Below are 20,025 nucleotides of genomic sequence, written 5' to 3'. Positions count from 1 at the left end.
GCCTTTTTTTTATAACACTTAAGATTTTTTTTAAACTCAACACTTTATTATTAAAGGGAAATCTTTATTTGGATGAACATGACCATAATTGAATCTGTTTTTGCCAAATTTCTTTACTTTAGCCCAATAAAAATAGCCACAAATTAACTGTGACAGCAAAGTGGGAATAGAGAAGCTTTAACCATTTTGTAGATTAAAATAACATTTCTTCTGGTAGTCATTTTGCAAGAAGAGAAATGACGAGATGTATGTTTCTTCAATGTCAAATGAGAACATATTCATAGATGCTACAGAGGAGCAAAATCTCAACATTCTATACATCTATACAGAAAAAAACACATATTTCTTTAAATTATGCATATTCAACAGTAACCAGATGTCCGAGCTCAGCCTCACCCACCTTGGATGAACGGGTGGGAATCATTCTGGAGATTTTTAGGGTGGAAAAAGTGACATATCAATTAAGGGTTCAGAAAAAGAAATTTATCGAATTTGGAACAAATGTTTTCAATTTGTTTCTCCGACAAAACCAGAACTCAAGTGACACTAGGGAAGAAAAAGGATAAGAAAAGACGGGAATGTATCGTTTTATGAAGATTACTACTTTTGTACAGATGTATACACATTTATATTTAGAATTTCCCCTCCTTTTTCCCCATTTTTGTGTTTTGTTATTTTTGGAAGTTGCTCATCTTCTGAACATCATGACAACATGTATATCAGACTGGTCTTAGTCTGACGGGATAGACCTTTGATTGTGTTTGCGTGTCATTTTGTTTTATCTGGTCTAATCCTTATAGAAATTTTGAAAAATATGCGTATTTTTCATAAACCAATGCTGATAAGAAAACAAATTTACAAAAAAATTACCTTTAAATTACATTTTAATTTTCAGAACTGGTCTACATTTTAAAATTGTGCGTTTTGTTTCTTTTTTGTGCATTCATCTCTATCATTTTAAAGCAAATTTCAGCAAATGAAGGTATACTTTGCTGCAACAAATTCATATAAACTGCCAAAATGAGACGCATCACAGCGTGTCACGATTTGAGGCTGCGCGGCGCTCCTCACCATCCCGCTTTTTCAGTCCAAGTCACCTGACAGCTGTATCTCACACGTGGCCAGCAGCGCCAGGCCAGAGTCAGCACATCCTCCAATCCTGCTACCCTCGCATTTTCAAGAGAACCCTAGCAGGCTGGAATCCTGCCTCATAAACCCAGGGGAAAGAAGGAGGGAGAGAGGGAAGGAGAAAGGGAGAAAATGTGCTGTGCTGACCTGGCTGCTATAGTTTTATCAGCAGGAAGTGTTGTACGGCTACAGAACCTCACTGCAGCACTGATAACCCTTCCAAACCCCAACACGCACCATCAATCAGCAGCATCCATTGCTGGTGTAATTTTAACACGTGCCCTGCTTATCAGTGGAGCTTTAGCTAATGTAGCCCCTGAAAATTATATTTACTGTGACGTGATTGTTTTTCTTTTATCATGTGTGAAAAATTGCTTTTCTGCAGTGATATTTGGCATTTACAAGGAAAAAAGTGCAAAGATCATCACCTACCAAGAAATATGCATTGAGCTATATTGCTAAGTAGTGGCGTTCGAAAGCATTGGTGGTTATTTTGGCCGTGCTGCAGCAATCTACAGACTAAGCTTGCTTCCAGCTGCAGTAAGGTCTGGGGGAGGCGGATCAATAAACCCATGCCGACCATTTGGAAAGAAATAAATCCCATTTATGTCCAAGCAGGAAAGGGATGAATAAAGGGAAAAGGGTGAGACTCCACCTACCTTTAAATCTCGATAAACCACGTTTCTCTCGGCGTGCAGGTAGTCCAGCGCTGACACGATCTCCGCGCCGTAGAACCGAGCCCGCTCCTCTGAGAATACCCGATCTCGTGACAGGTGGAAGAAAAGCTGAAGGAGAACAGAGGACGTTAACCACAGGAGACTAAAGGCCGCATCGATTCAACTTTACCAATTGATAGAAAAGGGTTTACCTCGCCGCCGTTTGCATACTCCATGACAAAACACAGGCGGTCATGTGTCTGGAAGGAGTACTTCAAACCCTGCAAGAACATTTTTTATGAGGTGCATGTCATATTTTGGTTTTATTAGGAAATTTAAATTAACAATAGTCCCATCTGTGATGGGGGAAATCTGCGATTATAGTTGTCTTAAGGTTGTAAAACCCCTCACTACACACTTTATACACTTTTCTCAGACAGACATGAACATTTTCACACTTTTCTCTCTTGTTTAAACTCTAAAAGCTCACACCTTCATAGAAAAATAAGTCCAGTACTATCGAATGTAAAACAAAGATCTAGTCATGACCGAAGATTCATGTAAATGTGAAGAGCTGAACGGATTCCGTACAGGAGACATGGCACTGATGAGCAGCCAATCAGGACGCAGAGCACAGTTCAACCTTAATTCTTTTTTTATTGCAAGTAAAAAGCAAAAAGTTTCACTTCAAAAATAAAAAAACTGTGAAACCACGATATAAACCACAATTCAGCCTTGTGTTTGGGAGAATTTTTGGCGATTGCCAGGTTTAAACAGCTATTCTTTCCTTCCTATGCATCTACCACTTCAAAGTAACCACAAAAACCCACCTCCTAAAAAAAATTAACATGTTGTTAACCCTTAACAGTTTGGTAGATTTACTATAAATAGTACAGGTGTAGGGAAAAAAAAACAATTGGGCAATATATCGCGGTTCTTGTATCGATTTAAAATGTTAACATAGCGATATTTAATTGTTTATTTTTGAGCTTCCTTCAGTATCTTACTTTTATATTCCACTTAAACCCAGATCACTTGTTAACAGGAAAGCAAACTGAGCCTCTTTGTGAAGCTCTACAGCAAACCAAAACAACAAGATCTCATAAGAAACAGATTGTGTTAAATGTTCAGTCACCCTCACGGTTTTTGTTATTGTGAGACATTAACTACTTTACTTTGTTTTTTCTTATTCTGAAAAATTATTTGCTGATAATGTTGATTGTCCCCTTTAAAAACAAATATTTGTTTAATTGATCAAAAGAATAACAGCGTAAATTTGCTTGGGTAAGAGCAACTTGTGTATAAGATACAGTTGCCGTTCTTGGTGTTGTGATTATTAAATAAAATGAATTTTACCATTTTATTACAATGAAAGACGTGTTGAAATTCGAGTACATTTTTTTCTGTCTTAAAAAAAAAGGAAAAATTGTTTGGGTACAGTTGTGGGATATATCACGATATGTATCGTATCGTGATACATTTATCGCGATACCAAACTCCTGCCAATACACACCCCTAATAAATAGTCCCCATATTTAGGTGCAGCCTTTGAGAGGTGACCACTTCAAACAGTTCTGCTCTCCTCTCTAAATGGTTAATGGAGGTTTTATGGTTAGAATAGGTTTAGCTTCATGGAGGAAGTTCTTACTGTTAGGAACGGATGCTTTGAATTCTGGAGGACTCTGTTTTCTGTCAGTGTGTGAGCAACTTCATCCTGGGGAAGAAAAAAAAAAAGTTAAAAAGATTGTGTAACTCTTAAAACAGCTTTAAGTATCAGCCCCCCCGATTTGTTGGCGGCTACTCACTTTTGCTACGATCACCTCCTTCTTTAGGATCTTCATGGCATAGTAGCGTCCTGTGGCCTTCTCCTTTACCAGAATAACTTTGCCAAAAGTGCCTTTTCCCAGGAGTTTGAGGTATTCAAAGTCGTGCATAGTCTGAGGGGGGGTCGAAACAGAAGTGGCATCTGGTTACAAGCAGGAACATTAACAAACCTAAGCTCTAACTAGCGAGGACACTCAATCCCACTGACAACAACAGTGAAGCATTTTAGATACCCTTTTACGCACTGAGCAATTTCCATTCCACTAATGGTTTGGCCTATATGTAGTTGTGTCTCTGTTAACCTTTGACCCCCGGCACTGAGGAGAATGCAGAAAATGGTTGTGTGGGGGACACCCAATCCCGTGGCCTTGGACCTTTATGTGGTGACACATGTGGGGGGTTGTGGTGCTAAGCCACCCATGGCTGATGTTTGGTAAAGAAAGGAGGTTGTAAACTAGGTAGGTTATTGCAAATAACGCATGAAATTGGGGGAAGACGACTCCTGGCTTGGCAGGAAAACAACAGACGTCTTAGAAGTAATAACAAAGAGTCCGTACCACTTTGTGTCTAGGTTTGGTCAGGTAGACCTCCATGTCCATGGGGTCCGGAGAGGAATCCATCATCTCTTCTTCTTGTTTCTGGAGGCTCTCCGCCACTGTCTGGATGGCTTTGGTCCATTCTTCCCTGCGAGAGACGCAGGCAGAAGGACAGATTACATCAGCCCATTTTCCACCATGCGAGCCCGGCAGCCCAATCACGTAATTGTCTTCTTATCAACAGGAAGGCAATTTCAAGAGTGAGCTCTGCCAAAAAGCCAGTGGACCTTGCGCTGGTGCGCAGCAATGATTAAGTGCACATATTTCGTGCATGCTTCTACTTTCAAGTGGTTATTAAACTGTGCAGAACCGTTTGAACAGGAAGAGGACACGTTTGCTCCTCACTTGCCTCTCCTCGGGGGTCTCCACGTGGAAGGTGCGCTCGATGACAGTGGTCCACTGCAGGCAGCGGATGATGAATGTGTTGGGCTTGGGCCGCTCCGTCTTCATCAGCTGGCACTCTGACCACAGCCAGGGAGAGTGAGGAGGGAGATGAAGAGAAGCGTGCAGGAAAGAGACAAACTCAGAGTTATCGCCATTTATCTTTATCGCCACTCTAGCAGACACCGGTCGGTCAGTTTGGAGAAAAACAGGTGCCTTTGCGCAGATTACAGCTGTAACCCATTTTGAAAGCATCTCTATCTATAATAACCTAACTGAACAAAAAAAAACATCTATTTTTGCCTTTCATATCTTTTTGGAACAGTCTTCCCCAAAATGTAAATTAGTGATGACAAACAGAAAGAGTGCCACGTGTTGTAGCCGTTTCTCTCTTATTAACATCTGTTCCCAAATGAAACATGTCAGCATCTATGTCAGGATGTGACACGGAAATGGCCTCGCTTCTGATAGATGGAAGACCGTGAGACCACCGCTGAGATCCAACATGGCTCCATCAGTGTGTATATGTAATCCAGCTGCAGCCGCCCCGTCAGCTGTGACACGCCATGTGTCCTCTGTTGTGGGGTCGCAGTAGTGACAGAAACCCAAATCCCCACAGATGAAGACAACAGCCTCAGCACCGAGCCAGGATTAATAACTGAAATCAGGCGGCTAATGGCCACGATAACTCAAAAGCGTCAGAGAGGAAACATTTCGTTAAAAACAAACTGTGTGCCGTCTAATTGCCGTGTTCAGTCATATGCACAGCTTATCGCAGCAACTTTCTGATATGAAGACAGAAATGAGTGAGCTCTGGGCATCTTGTTCAGCAATTTACCATTTACTCCAAAAACATTAGCTTTAAGGGCTGAAAAGTTGCATGCAAAATGTAAGAAGATAAAGAGGAGGAACAAGTAACCAGAAAGGAGGAAAAAAAGTGAAAAGTTTTTTTATTTTTTGAAGTAGATACTCACGTGCTACAGAGAAGTTATTTAAGGGGGTTTCCAGCTGGTCCACATCTTGTGGTCGCTCTTTGTAACCAATAAAAGTACCATCACTCTTCAGGAGAAAATACCTTGGCCTCCAGGTCTTTATATACTCTCCTAAGATGAAAAAGATATTGACAAAAAGAGGCAAAAATAAACAACTTGTAACAAGAATTGCAAGATTTTTCGAGCACAAATCAACTAACAAAAGAAAAAAAAACACAAATGAAAGTACATTTTCTCTATTTTTTAGGTTGAGGTATTCATTTTATTTCAACTTCCTTAAGCTGCAGCTCATTTTAATCGCTTTGCTGCCTGTTGACTGAAACGAACGAACGGCTTTTTACGTGCAAGTCATCTTCTGGACAAATGTGGGTGTCTGCAGGAGTTGCGACTCTTTCTTCACACCTGGAAGCTTTTATTTTATGCTTCCATCTGTAAATTAGAAATCATTTAAAGACCCACTCTGATGAAACTGGTTCTTTTAACATGTTCTTGAGGCATTTTTCTGATGACTAAGGACATATATTAAGAAAATTAAGCTATTATTATTAGTATTTCTTCACTCAAATGGTTACGATTCAGACGCAGATGAAAAAAATGTGAAAAAGAGCAGATTTGTGATGTGGAAAATAAAGAGTGAGGTGCTCCGCTCTGATGCATCCACTTGTAGACGACTAGTTTCATGAACGTCTTGAACGTCCGAGCTGGTATCTGACTCAGAATTGTACGGCAGGATGGATATGATATTTCTCGCTATTTTTGTTGCATTGGTACGGTTTGGATGGGTGTTTTTAAAAGACTGTAAGCTCTCAGTTATGGGTGACGGGGAGGGGGGCGGGGGTGCTCCACACCACTGGTCCCCATTCACAACTCAAGAGGTGAATTTCTAATAGACTTAATGCTGCTCTGCAGAAACTATATTCTAGAAATTGATGCCGTTTTTAAAAAAAAAATGTGGCTAAAAATAGGCATAATTACAGTTAAAAGACCAGCGAGAAGGTTTTCACAAGGTATCAAAAGCTGATTGGATTGAGTCTTTAAAGTTAAAATTCACAAACACAGAATTTTTTCATTTTTGGTCACATTTTATCCAATAAAAAACAATATGAGAGCTAAGCCACCAAGTGTTTACTTAGTCTTATCTGCCCAAACTTGCTAAAACCAAAACTCCAACCAAAACCTCAAACCATGCACGGTCATCTCTTTCACTTACAGATACTTGCGTCACGCTAATTAATCTCTCAAAAAAAAAAAAATAATCAATTTATTCCAGAGATGCTTCAGGAAACGTCATACCAGATGTTGCGCAAATGGAGAACAAAATATGCTTACATATCATAACAAGGCAATGGCACACAGTGGTGTGGAACTTGAATATTTATACTGGAAAACTGTAATTTGTTTTTAATTACGGAGCTGCATATTAACCCCCTGCAGAGCAGCACCAAGCTGTCCTTAATTGCCCCATTTCTTCAAGCGCAGAAGTGTGGAGTGTAAGAAAGATGGCGTACGGGCGTGTAAACTGACACCGAAGATCTGTCAATATGAACTTTTGATTAACATACTTCTGATTAATGAAACTGGGAACATATTGTGACATTTTGGAGCATGCTGCAGCTCATGGTGTCCCTTTTGTTTGCAGATCATCCGCTTAAAATATTTAAAGAAATCAGATGAATTAGTAACAATGGCTGAAAGTCAGTTTTATCCGACACCTCCAGGTTACTTGTTCGTCTCTTTTGCTTCTATTCTACGCTTCTTTGCCCAATCACACAAGCAGTGTATTGTGACAGGACATCCTGTTTGTGGGTCAAAATGAAAGCAAAAAAAAGTCATACAGAAAATGAATCCTTCAGATTTATAAAATAAATGAAAAAAATGTAATGACACTGAAAGGATGGGAGTGAAGATAAGTGTCAACATTTGAATTCATAGCTCAGCTGGATTCCTTTAAGTGGATTTCCTTTAAGGCGGTACAGTGGTTTGTACTGCGGTTGGTATTGTTGTTGCACAGCATGAGGAGGGGGGGGAGGTTACCACGTCTTATAAGTGAAGAAGCAGCTTCCTGTGTGGAATTTAATGCTGTCCTCAGTTTACCTTTCATGCATGTCAGGTTTTGTTGGATCTAAATTGTGTGTTTGGTCATCTGAACAAGACATTTCCTCATTTTTCCCATAGATAAATGTTTGAATGGGTGAGTGAATAAATACATTAATAAAAATAAAAATGAAAAATAAATGAAAGATAAAAATAATTTAAAAAATATAATAATATACAAAAATATATAACAAACAAATTAATAAAATAAAATGTACAGATCCATCCTGCACTTTGATGAAAATCAACATGGTTCTAATTAGAAGGAGCAACCAGCAGCTCTCCACTCAACACGATTCTGCTCATTTCTTGTCTTTAACACCAAATCTGAGTAGTCAAGAGTGCGAGGAGAGATTTAAGAAGTGGTTGCACAGCTGGGAGGTAAATCAAGAGCATCTTCAACAAACATAAGATGCCTGAATATAAAGCCAGAAAGTCCCCCGGGCCCTCTCATAGCAAGCCTCGTTTTCCTCTGCAGGGCCCCAGCTGGTGCCTCTCTCTGTGGTCAGGTTTTGGCTGACCCATATTCCTCCGCCCCCCCTACCACCACAGTCCAAGCCAGCTAACGCTGAGGACAGTATGTGCACAATGTGGAGACAGCATAATGAGACCCTTACTTGACACCTTGACATGAGCCGGGGGTCCGGCGTTCAGCCCTCGTCTCTCCTGCACAAATGCCAGAGGAGTTTCGGAATGCAGCAAATCATTTCCAGACTGTCGTGTACCTTAACGTCTAGAAACAGCGCTTTGTGTGAGGCCTTCTGTGCAGACCCGGCTCCGGCAATGCCATGAAGGCTGTACGTGCCGTGTGTGTAACAAATGACGTCAGCACTCGGCTTGGAAGGTTAAGAGCGCTCTCTGCCAGAGCCACTGACGCACCAGAGAAGCAGCATGGGTGGTAGTGTGTGACGCGGCAGCTCAAGGCTTTGGCATGTGCTGCATTTGGAGACGTTCTTCTGCACCGGAGGGGGGGGGGTTGATCACATGGATGTCAGTGATCACACCGGTCCAGCATTCTCGGTCACTGGTCTTCCAAAAATTGTCACCATGCCGAATCGTAATATCGAGTGAGATAAGAGTGCATAGCTGCTGCTACTTGAAAGGGTAAACAAGTACATGATGGAATGCCTGATGGAATCCACTAAAATATAAGATTAAAAAAAAACTGTATTATGACCTGCTTTATCGGAACACTTCCTCAACTAGTACACGCTCCTTCTAGACAGGAGGACACGGCGACTTCCTCATCTGTGACAACAGTGGAAGCAGTTATATCCGCTTGTCTGTGAACGCACGTCTGCGCCGCACCGCCGTCTGGGGTGAACAGAAACAACAAAGTTGACCCTTGTCAGCTTCCTATTTACACTCATTTCCCCTTCCACTTTTATTCAGCCGTACTTTCCGCACAGTAGCTTTTATTAAGCCATGTCGAGAAAGTGAAACTCGCAGCTGGGCTTTTTTGCATCTTTTAAACAGTTTACAAAAACATCATCAGTGGAGGGATTGTGGTCACAGACATGCGCTCAGAACTGAACAAATAAAAAGCATGCAAGGGAACTATCGCTAAGAAGAATACAAATATTTACTGCAGAAAGTTGACTTTTTCCTAATATAATCACCATTGCAATTCGTTATTTTAGGGGGAAAAATTCTTTAACCAAACAATGCATCTCTTTCTAAAGAGAATGTCACTGGTTTGCAGGGTAATCCCCCAAATACATCCTGTGTAGAGAAAATGATGCAGAAGAAGCCTCTGATAAAAGGACAATGAGGCTTCTAAATAACACCAGAGAGGCTTCTGCTTTTAAGTTGGTTCGTCAGTGTTCCAGTAAACTAACCCTCTTTTGATGTCAACAAGTTCTTCAAAAACAGGAAAGTGGCCAGCAGACCGGCTGACCACAACCCAGATATGAAAACCTGTTTCAAGAGTCTGACCGAGACGCACACACGCCAAGGAAATCCGCTGAGTTATGAGTTGCAGAAAAAGAAGGTTTTTCAATGAAATGGTTACAGCTCAGCAAAGAAAAAAAAAGGGGGGGGGGGTGTTATAATAGGACTGGTGTGACTCAAGTTTGAACGATGAAAGAACTGGAGGGGATGAGAAAAGCACGCAAGAGTGCAAAAATGTTGAGCTGAACGGAGCGCTAGTGAGACAGATCCTTACATATGTCTCCCACATACGTAGGACTTGGAGTGGAGAGGGGTGGGTGTGTGTGGGAGGGGTTGTCAGGGCCTGATGGAGTGTCTTTACATGACAAGCAGCTGCTGAGGGCTGGGATGTGTGCTGGGCAAAGTGGAAAATAATGAACAAAGAACGGCTGCCAAACACAACAGAATTCATCTTTATTTGCCAACTGCTGCACGGCCCCCGTGTGTGGACAGCTCCCAGCATGCAACAGCCATGCCCTTCTTACCCCAAAGCATAAAAGAGAACAACCTCGCTCACGCAACAGGTGCAACAAGTTAAGCCACAGCTGTCCCAGGTGAGGCATCTTCCTTTTCGCCCATGTTTGATCAAATCCCAGGCAGCGTGTGCTCAACTACACCTAGACTCACATCTGTAGAGGCACTCCTACAGCGCGGCGTCAAAATCATTTTGTACTGCTTCACAGGCTTCACCTTAAATGGCCTTGCAAGTTAAAGAAAGGCCTGAGGGATTTAAAGTTAGACGAACGCCTTCATCGATGCAGCTGCCTGCAAGTCAACTTGAGGGTAAAAACTTTCAGGCCTATAGAGAAATAAATAGGGCAGGGGAGGGGTAGGTCTTTACAATGATGAAGAGAGAAGAGAGAGGGAGTTGTGGATGTTAGTGGCTGTTTCCGAGGAGCTTCCTGTTCAATCCATCTCTATGTGACAAGTTCAGGAATGCTCAGGTCCCAGCTGCTGGGGCTTTCTGGATTCTAGCAGGACACATCATGAAAGCATTCATCTGGCGGCCCCTAAAAGAAAGGCAGCAGTGTTTTTAAAAAAGCAGCTCCGACGCCTAATTTCTCACCGTTTCTGCTTCTGTGGAGATTTTTCAAATGCAAATTACAACATCTTTTTATACTTGGCATTTAAATAACTCATTTAATCAACTTGTTCTTTTAATTGACTTTTAAGGTTTGTACAGTGTCTCCCGAAAGTGTTAGCCACAGCGTTTCCTTACATTTTATGTTAGTAGTTTTTTGTTTTTGCCTTTAATCTATCGTGTCTTATGACTTTTTATTGCTTTAATCTATATTTAAAGTTGCAAGAAAAAGTATGTGAACCCTTTGGGAGTACCTCTAATTCTGTAAGAGACATGTGTGTTTTTTCATTTAAATCTATTCAGTCTATGTTACAATAATGGAGAATAACATTGGTTGCTTAAATAACATCAACATATGTTTTCATGTTTTATTAAACATATTTTCTCCTGCAATTGTATACATGTCTTTTGCGTCAAGCATCTTGTGCTATACAGTATGTTGATGAGAAGCGCTCTATAAATAGTGATTGATTGAAATTGCCTCTTCATTCAGAGTTTAGTTAAGAACCCAATTGATGAAAACTGTATTCTTGTGGCATTTTTCTGATGGAGGAGGACATATATAAAGAAAATTAAGTTAAAAATTGAATTTCTGAGTATTTTTATACAAATTGTTGTGAATTATGAGTAGAAAAAAATACAGTTCAAAACAGAAAGTATTTGTAACATAGAAAATATGCTGTACAGGCTTCATTCTGATGCATCCACTTGCAGAAAAATAGATCCATCACGTCATGGTTTTCTTCATCCGAATTGGTGTCTGGCTCAAAACTGGACAGTTGCTCATCACTTTTACTGCATTGGTAGTGTTAGGTTGGGGGTAGTGCTGGGCGATATAATGATGGTTTCTATCGTGCCATTACTCTATCGTTTCTATTGCTTTTATTCGTTTGCTTTCATTGCCAAACGTTTGTGCAAAAATGTGTTTTCCTACTAAGAAACTTGAAACTGTTGTGCACTTTAAAAAAAAAATCATTTGCATCCATTCAGTTACAAGCTACTTAAAAAAATAAAGTCAGAAAAAGTAAATAATTACATTTTTGTCCATTTTTTTCAAAGAATAACTGAAAATATACTCAACTGTTGTATATTGTCATATATATCGTTATGGTGATGTAAAATAGAATATATCATGATATACAATTTTTCCCAGCCAGCAGTAGTTAGGGGTGTGAGGGACTGTAAGCTAGAGGGAGAGTGGAAACAGAGAGTCCCAAGTTATGGATGAGACATAAATTTCAAAGGAGCTCCTGCCGCTCTGTAGAAACTATGTCCTAGAAAACGACATGTTTTTAGATTTTGACAAAAAACCGGCACAATCATAACTAAAAGACCACTAGGAAGGTTTTTTATAGATCAAAAGAAGAGTGGGATTTTAAGGGACAGAGGACTACAGTGAGCATTCACACTCAGTGCAGAGAGATTTTTGGACGGAGCAGGAACTAAAAGGGTAACACAAATGTGGCGCTCAGAGCCTACACCCAGTGGTTGGACTTCCTGAGAGGGCTGCTGTTGGGTTTTGTCCCCGTCTGGCCATTCATGCTCCGGGATGAGAGGAAGAGAGCCAGTGGTAACTGCATCAACTGTGCATGTGAGCGTGTTTGTGTTGGAGTGGTGAGAATCGGATGAGAACAGGGGCGGGGGGCTGGAGGGGGGTTTGCTGGGCGGAGGTTGAGGATTAAGGATTTAGAACTCCAAAGCGAGGGAAGAGGGGAGAGGAGGAGGAGGAGGGAGGGAGTGGGGGCTTCGCCTTTTGTTGGTTTTTCCTCAGCCGCCCCCGCCATCCCTTTGGCCCTTTTCTGCCGGGTTCTGCCTGTAGGCTGCAGCTGCGGCCTGCCGCCTTGTGCCCTGCATCCTAATGAGCTGCGGGCTGCCCGCTCCAGAGGAGAGGGGGCTCCCTGATCCGGGGGTCACAACTGCGCCCCACAAACCCACACTTCCAATCTAATCGTGATGCTGCTCAAACCCCAGTCACTTGTTAAACCAAAGTTCCAGCTTTTAGATTGCCTTCTAAACTGTCAATAAAGTTCTTCCTTTTTTTTTTAAATACTTCCTGACACTTCCTTCCTCCATTGTTGGCACCTCTCCCCCTGACAGCTGGACAGAGTGAGACTCTGATGGCAGGAAATTTGGCGGCAGCCTCAAGTTGCACTGAAGGGTCATCCTGATCTCCAATCTAAGCCTCTCTGTCACTAAAAGCTGCTGCTGCTACCCTAACAAGGAGGAGGAAAAAGAAGGGGAAAAAAACTCCAGTTAGGGGGTTGGGATGCAATGGAGGCTGCCCCTCTTTCTCACGCTCGTAAGAAAGCCCTCACTTCTTCTCCATGGTGAATGACACCTGCTGATTACCATAGAGACACTGTGGGAAGTCCCCCCCCCCCCCTTGCTACACTGGAGCTGCCCCTCTTCCTGGATAAACAAGCAACCTATGGATTAGTCAACTCCTGCTGCAAAGCAAATAAAAATATTTGGATCAAATTAGTCTCAACGACGAGGATAAGACTCCACCAAAGAAATGAGAACAGTGGCATCATTCTTCTCTGCTTTCAAATGTTCAAACTACCCACCTTGTAAAAACTGGCTTAAGTCAATAGGTAGGATGTAAATCTAAGCGTGCGGTCAACTCTGGTTACAGACGGCTAAGCATCCACCTAATTTCTCCATCTCCCTCTCCAAACCGGGGAGCGGAGCCAGCCGTGTGATTGATGTCAGAGACTGGGACCCTTTTGCCGGTTCATAGCCGCTTCCGCCATGGGCTGGAATAGTCAGCGGTGTCATTATCCTAGCAACAAGATGGTGGGGTGGTCGGGAGGGGAGAGTGCGTGTGGAAGAAGTCAGGGTGGATCAAGGAGGAAGCCGTCTGTGGGCAACAGGGTAAATAATGGTAAGAATATCAGGGAGAAACTAAAGATTATAAAACTCGAGAACGATAGAGGTGAAGTCGGAGTCGTGCCGAGGATCACAGTTGTGCCAAACAGGCGGATCCTCCACAGAAAAGTAAGCACGCAGCGGGCTTGCTGCGAGAGGAGGTGAACGGTGGAGGTGCCACCTCCCGCAGCCTCCTGGTTCCAGCGCCGTGCCAGCCAGCCAGCCTGCCGACAGCTGCACCGCAGTAATTTACCTTCTTCACCACATTTAGCAGGAACGCCGCTTCTCATTACGGAGAGCAGGGGGTCTTTGCTGACGGCCAAAGCGCTGGCCTCCCATAGCGACACCCTCTGCTGCCGGACGCAGCCGACGGGAGATGCACTCCCTACAAGTTTACCACAGACTTCCACCGCTGGTCAGCAGCTGGTTTCTAAAGTTAGAGCCGTTCCGACTATTTTATACTTTATTAAAACACAATTAAAATTAATGTGAACATTCATTATTACTAAATTGGGTTCCCTTTGTCCAAATGTAAAGTGTTTTAACAAAAGAATGAAATATAAGCAAATCAAAACTTAAGTATTAATAGAAATCTTTTGTCTCTTTTTTGAATTTTCTAAACTTTAAACTTTAAAACTTTGGTGTATTTTGACCAACTTTGGCTATAATTGTTTATCAGTTATTCTTGGAAAATAGAAACGCTAAATGATGATAAACACTAGTTGTATTGGGTTGACATAGAAGGAAAAAAGGAGGGTTCGATTGCATCTGGTGTTTCACGAAACCCCAAACTCATCCCAGCACTAAAATTGGGACTACTAACAGGTCTTCCTTATTAGGAGCAGATCAACTTCTGAGGTATACATAAAAAAAAATAAAACATCCATCAACTCTCCACAGGTCAACTGGGTCAGTGAACAATGTTCTGGGAAAAATCCCAAAGATGCTGCTCAACTTCACCACCTCTTCCGATGCGTCGTTTTCCTTCCTTCCCCATCTACCTCCTCTCATGACTTGGAGCCAGCTGAGCGTGCTAACCAAATCCAACAGTTGTTGTGGCCTTAGTTAGGCTAACGAGGGGGCTGGCTCTTTATACTTGTCAGGGAGCAAATGAGTCAAACAAACAAGGGCCAGGAAAAGGGTGAGGACATGCGAACGCTGTTGTGTTGAGCTTCACTGGGTTTTTGGCCGCAGCGCTTCCCTGGAAACTAGGGGAACCCACAATCGGCTTCTTTGATGCCTGACAGTGCTCTGGCTTTGATGGAAACTTTGGAGGGAGAAAAAAAAAATAAAAAGACACTTGCAAAAAGAAATAATATGCTACTCCGTCTGGGTGACCACTAGAGGCCGTAGAGGGTATGGGAGAGCACTGAAAGCTCCAAAAGGGAGGCATGATTTGGGGACACATAACTACTAGGTTTGATGGCAACAATAAAGCTACAGTGTCTTTGCAACCCTGCACTCCAAATGTGGTCTGTGCACGACTGCACTGCATAAGATTCTGCAGATGCTTTCTAAGCAGACCTACCTCAACCACAACAACAGTCCAATTATTACTCATAATTCAGGCATAATTCAGGCTTAAAATGAAAAACAAGAAGGTTTGTCCTTCAAAATAGGATCATTTCACTGCTTACCGAGCACTCCAAGGTTGAGAATCTGGAGCTGCGATGGCAGATTTGGTCAAAGCACAATGCTTGCTCTACTTTGCGTCTGGTTACAGTTTGCATGTGCATGCTGAAGATGACTAATCAAAAAGGAATCAAAGGGTGAGACCGAATGAAGCGGCCGTGTTTAACTGACTGTATACAACCAGCACTCCGGTAAACCATAGAGACCCTGCAAGACGTCCGGAATGATCAACTTGCGCTCGTTTTGTTGAAGACGTGTAGTTGGTACTGAGCAGGTTCACGGAACACACACACAAAATGTTGAGAGAAGGTCTAAGACATCAAATTGATGTTTTGAGTGCACACATGGTAATAATGAGCATGGTGGGGTTGTTTTAAGCCATTTATTATCACGCCCACGTGGAGATTTGAGTCACTTGGGTGGCGCTACCACACAAAAAGGCTGGATGGGGAGGCGGTTTACGAGTGTGCCGCTTGGCTGAGGTGATGGACAGCGAGACAGGCCGACCACAGGTTCACCTTCTGTGCCGTGGCTCTGGGGGCAAAGATTGCATGACAGTGACGAGACACTAAAAGCCTTCCTGTCAAGGAAGTTAGCAGACGTCCTCCAATCAAAACAGAGGAATTGGGTGACATTTCGCAGGGCACAGCTGCTGGGCTCCGACCGCATGCCAACTTACTTTTTCTGAAGGCTTGTTTGTTTAGTGTGTGTCACAGCTAAAAGGTTGTCAGCGGCGCAGTTGTCAGCTTCACAACTTTCTTACCGGTCACTGTTTGACTAACGGTAGTTATATTTTACTCTGGCTGTGTATTAGAATGTTCCGTTCCTATCAGCACTGCTGTAAAATGAAAATGGACATGAGCCAATCATGTGGCACAAAACAAAGGCGGAACATGTGCCGCCACATCACAACTGCCTGATTTTTTATGAGAATTGTACAAAGAAAATTTATGAGACATTTAATTTTTTTGACTAACAAAACTAAAGATTTTGCTTCTTATTTTTAATATTTACTAATTTAAAGGTATTTTTGCCAAATATAATGCGATAAATTTATTAATACAACTGTCATTCATACAAATATGAACTCTTCATTAAAAGATCCAAAAATCAGAAAAAGATAATCCAGGTGATGATGGAATGACACATTATTTTAGCAAGATATATACAAAGATTGTTTTTATTTTTGCCACCCAGATCTCAGAACAACTTAACAATTGTAATGCAATTAATTTAGGTTTTCTAAGTGTGAGGCAGGTGTTTAAAACACAGTGAAAGGACAACAGCAGCAAAAGGAGAAGCTTTCTGCACAATGAGGCTCACTGGACCGCTAAAAAAAATCTCTAACTGGCAACTCTTTAATCATAGTTTGACATCAACTTCTTTACGATTGACTGTACAAAAGAACTGGACTGAATGAGTGTGACATCCCCCATAGAAAATGCCTTACTTCCGGCTCCAGCAGCTTGAAACCAATTCAGTTGCCATTTTTTTGCGATGCGGATGTCGCCATGTTGAAGCCAGTCGACAGTGATTGGTCTGAGTCGGCGTTTCTATGGCAACTACTGTCACCAATCAGGAGTCAGCTTGTTTAAAGTACACACCCCTTCCACTGAAAGCGGCTTGGGAGAATCTGTCAATAAAATGTTTGAGGTGGGGTCAGCAGGAATCACATGCTTTTACTGAGGCACCTGATTGGTCAGTTTATAACTTGAGATGGAGGAAAAAATATATTTTAAAAATTTAAGATTAGCAATAAAACATGTTTAAAAAAGGTAACAGAGCAATTCTAACACAGTAATTCTGACGAATAAAATGTTTATTTTTTTAACAGAAGTCTATAGGATTTTGGCCAGCTGGTCCTTCCTATTTGGAACGCAAGGGGAGAAGGATATCTCAGTCCAGTTCTCTTATATAGTCTATGTTGTCTGCAAAAACCATTGTTCATTACCTGACCCGTTGGAGCTTCCTTTTTTAATCTAAAAACACAATTATTGTGGTTTTATAAACTGAATAATCTAATATATTTCAAAATATTTCATAGGGATTCCTTATTTTTAATGCAATTTTAAAAGTTGAGTTACAACTACAGGTAATTAGGAATTGCATTCACTTTTTATTTGCTGAGGGTGATTCACATATTTTTTACAAAAAAATGTAAAACTGGAAAATGAGAAAAAAAGTTTGGCCAAAATTGTGAAACATTTAAATATTTGTTGGTTTATGGTTTATAACTAAAAAGGTGCTTTAATCTCTTACTTGCTGCTGTGTATTTATTAACAACTCCAAGAGTTCACAATTACCATGAATAATAGAGAAAGATCTTGGAAAGTCAAATCTAATTAGATTCAAACATCTTTGCAGGCTGTTTCCGTGTGACGCTTACAAGTTCAGGTGCTGCGGATGAATTACAAGAAATGCATTAATTAAAGATGATCAACAGCAATCAATATTTCATCCTTAGACTTGATGGAAGGATGCAGGTGTGTGCCTGAGGCCGACCGAGCCTCCGAGAGAGGACACAACACAGCAGCACTCTGTTACCCCTGGAGTCTCAATCTATTCCTGTAACCTGCTTCCTTCACCTTATCCCTAAAGTGTGACTCTTGCTTTCCCTCATCCAGTAAGTCTTGGTTATCTGGCTCAGGGCCCAGGAGGATTTCAGCACTTTTGAAGAGGTTTCTTATCCCATTTTGCCCCTGTTGTTAATGGAGTGGGCTCTGCGAGAGACCTGCAGTGGAAGGCAGAGCGAGAATGCACAAATAAAGCTTCTCAAAGCCAGCAGGTATGTGAGGAATGCCTTTTCATCCAAACAACAGGACTCTTGCCCGACACAAGAGCCACACAGCACTGTCAGACGAGCTAGTCGGGGCTACAATAGGGACTGGGGAGCTCCTTTTTTTCTGATTTCAAGATAAATTTAAAGAGTGGGACAAGCACTGCCCCAAAAGTAAATATCAATACCTAATCATCACTGTGAACATGTCATGTAGCTAAAGACATTCTAGAAAAAGAAAATCATTACAACAAAAAGGACACGTGAAATTCCAAAGAATGCAATCCCAATTCTCCAACATGTATCAGCAAGAGATTAGCAAATTTTTGTGAGGGATAAAGATATTTCATGGTCCTTAAATATTTTTGTTTCGTGCCAACTTGCAAGTTTGAACAGCTGGGATTTCTGAAACGTGACAGTATGATCAAAGGGACACAGCTTTTGAAGTGCATAAAGTTCTTGAGAAGTACATTTAAAAAATGGTCTAGAACTTGTAAATAAAAAATGAAAATGCAGCTGTCAATTTACCTCTTTTATGCAGCCATCCCTCCTTGACGATCACCACATTGGTCATGTTGGTGGGCAGGATGGAGGATCCAGGTTTCCCTCAGGGAGAGACACAAACTTGCTTTCTTCAGTCAGCCCTGTGCAGGAGCCTGGAGATGGGGTCCCGGGGTTTAAAGCCGCCCTCTCAATGGTGGTAACCTATTAGCTGAAGAAAAGTAAAAATTAGCCCCACTTTGAGGTGAGAGATTTTTTTCCATTTGTCTGAATATTAACCCTCAGGTCAACACCAAGGCGGTGGAATTGCGAAGCTCCTCGCACTTTATGGCCCGGTTAGAGGAGAACATGCAGCGGCTGCAACAGAGTTCCCTTAACATCCTGCATCTCAAGGTTTGAATAGCTACACAAGGCCGTGGTTTTTGGCGTTCAGAATGAAGTCTCACTATTTGGAAAATTCCGTACTGTTCACTAACATGGTCGTTCCTGACAGACGAGAAGTTTTCCTTTCAACTCCTGACCTGAACAAAAGTGAAGTCATTCTCAGACATCCATACAAGCAGAATTCATGAGTTTGGGTTACATTATACCAGAGATTTTTATAAGATAAAGGACTTTAAGGGCCTATATCATTCTATTCTAAGCCTTCCAGAGCAAACCATATCCATATGATGGTATATTACCTTTGGCACACTAAAGAACACAGTTTTTATGAAATACGAGTTATTTTCACAAACTCCTTTTCCTATTGAAAGTAAGACATCTCGATCTGAGGCTCCGCCTTTCACTCCTTGCAGGTGTTGTCTAATTCATGACATACTAGACCATATGTTTAAAGAAAATGAAAACGTCTAAACATACATACAAACACTAAATAATGTAAGAACACACCAAAATGCTAAACCAAAATATTATCATTATTATTATTATTAAGGATTTGTTAAATAATAATGACTTAATTTGAATTATCTTCACTTGTTGAGGTCAAACAGGTTTTTCTTTTGATTTTATGGCTGCCAGTACTGACTCCACCAGGATTAATTTAATGTCATTTACAACACCAAGATAAAATTATCAATAAATACTGAAGTGTCTTTATTAATGACATACACTTTGAGCCAGGTAATAACTAAAATGCATATTAGTGTATCAAATAGCCACTTCAAAAAACAATAACAGTGGAAACTAAAATGCACAATGTTGTATTTTAATTAATTTTACATTGTATATTGGATAATTTATTATTATTGAGGCACAACATGAAGCCTGTTAACATTATATGATCATTATTTAAGTACTCGTATTCCTTTTTCTTTTTTATTCAAATTTCCTGCACTTATCTTTGATAAACAACATTTAGTCATGTGCTCCATATGTGTACTAATAGCATACCATTTGCGGAACAAGACGTCTCACTTGGACGGTCAAACGCTGCGTACCTGTCCACCAGAATCTGCTGTATTTTAGCGCTGTGTTTGGACAGGTTACTGGCGTTACCGCCCTGTTTTCATTACATTAGAGACAGTGCACATGGTCTGCATCTACTTTGGAAAAATACATACACACT

General features: G+C 41.4%; 1 protein-coding gene across 4 annotated transcripts in view; it reads right to left on the bottom strand.

The window, feature by feature from the left end:
• akt1 (v-akt murine thymoma viral oncogene homolog 1) overlaps positions 1 to 20,025 on the bottom strand; it is a 31,788-nt gene that overhangs the window by 6,874 nt on the left and 4,889 nt on the right. For 2 of the 4 annotated variants that reach the window (XM_024286407.2, XM_024286322.2), the window contains exons 2-9: positions 18,486 to 18,669; positions 5,560 to 5,688; positions 4,554 to 4,665; positions 4,166 to 4,292; positions 3,590 to 3,721; positions 3,433 to 3,498; positions 1,997 to 2,065; positions 1,788 to 1,913 (exon numbers count right to left, since the gene is read on the bottom strand). In XM_024286407.2, the coding sequence (XP_024142175.1) occupies positions 1,788 to 1,913; positions 1,997 to 2,065; positions 3,433 to 3,498; positions 3,590 to 3,721; positions 4,166 to 4,292; positions 4,554 to 4,665; positions 5,560 to 5,688; positions 18,486 to 18,531 (807 nt within the window). In that variant the 5' untranslated portion in view covers positions 18,532 to 18,669. The remainder of the gene's footprint in view (positions 1 to 1,787; positions 1,914 to 1,996; positions 2,066 to 3,432; positions 3,499 to 3,589; positions 3,722 to 4,165; positions 4,293 to 4,553; positions 4,666 to 5,559; positions 5,689 to 18,485; positions 18,670 to 20,025) is intronic. The other 2 variants (XM_024286494.2, XM_024286576.2) reach the window with 1 other exon arrangement.

Source organism: Oryzias melastigma, linkage group LG22 (assembly GCF_002922805.2).
Source record: "Oryzias melastigma strain HK-1 linkage group LG22, ASM292280v2, whole genome shotgun sequence".
Classification (NCBI taxonomy): domain Eukaryota; kingdom Metazoa; phylum Chordata; class Actinopteri; order Beloniformes; family Adrianichthyidae; genus Oryzias; species Oryzias melastigma.
Note: the sequence above shows the minus strand (reverse complement) of the source record. Positions and strands in the feature narration are given on the sequence as shown.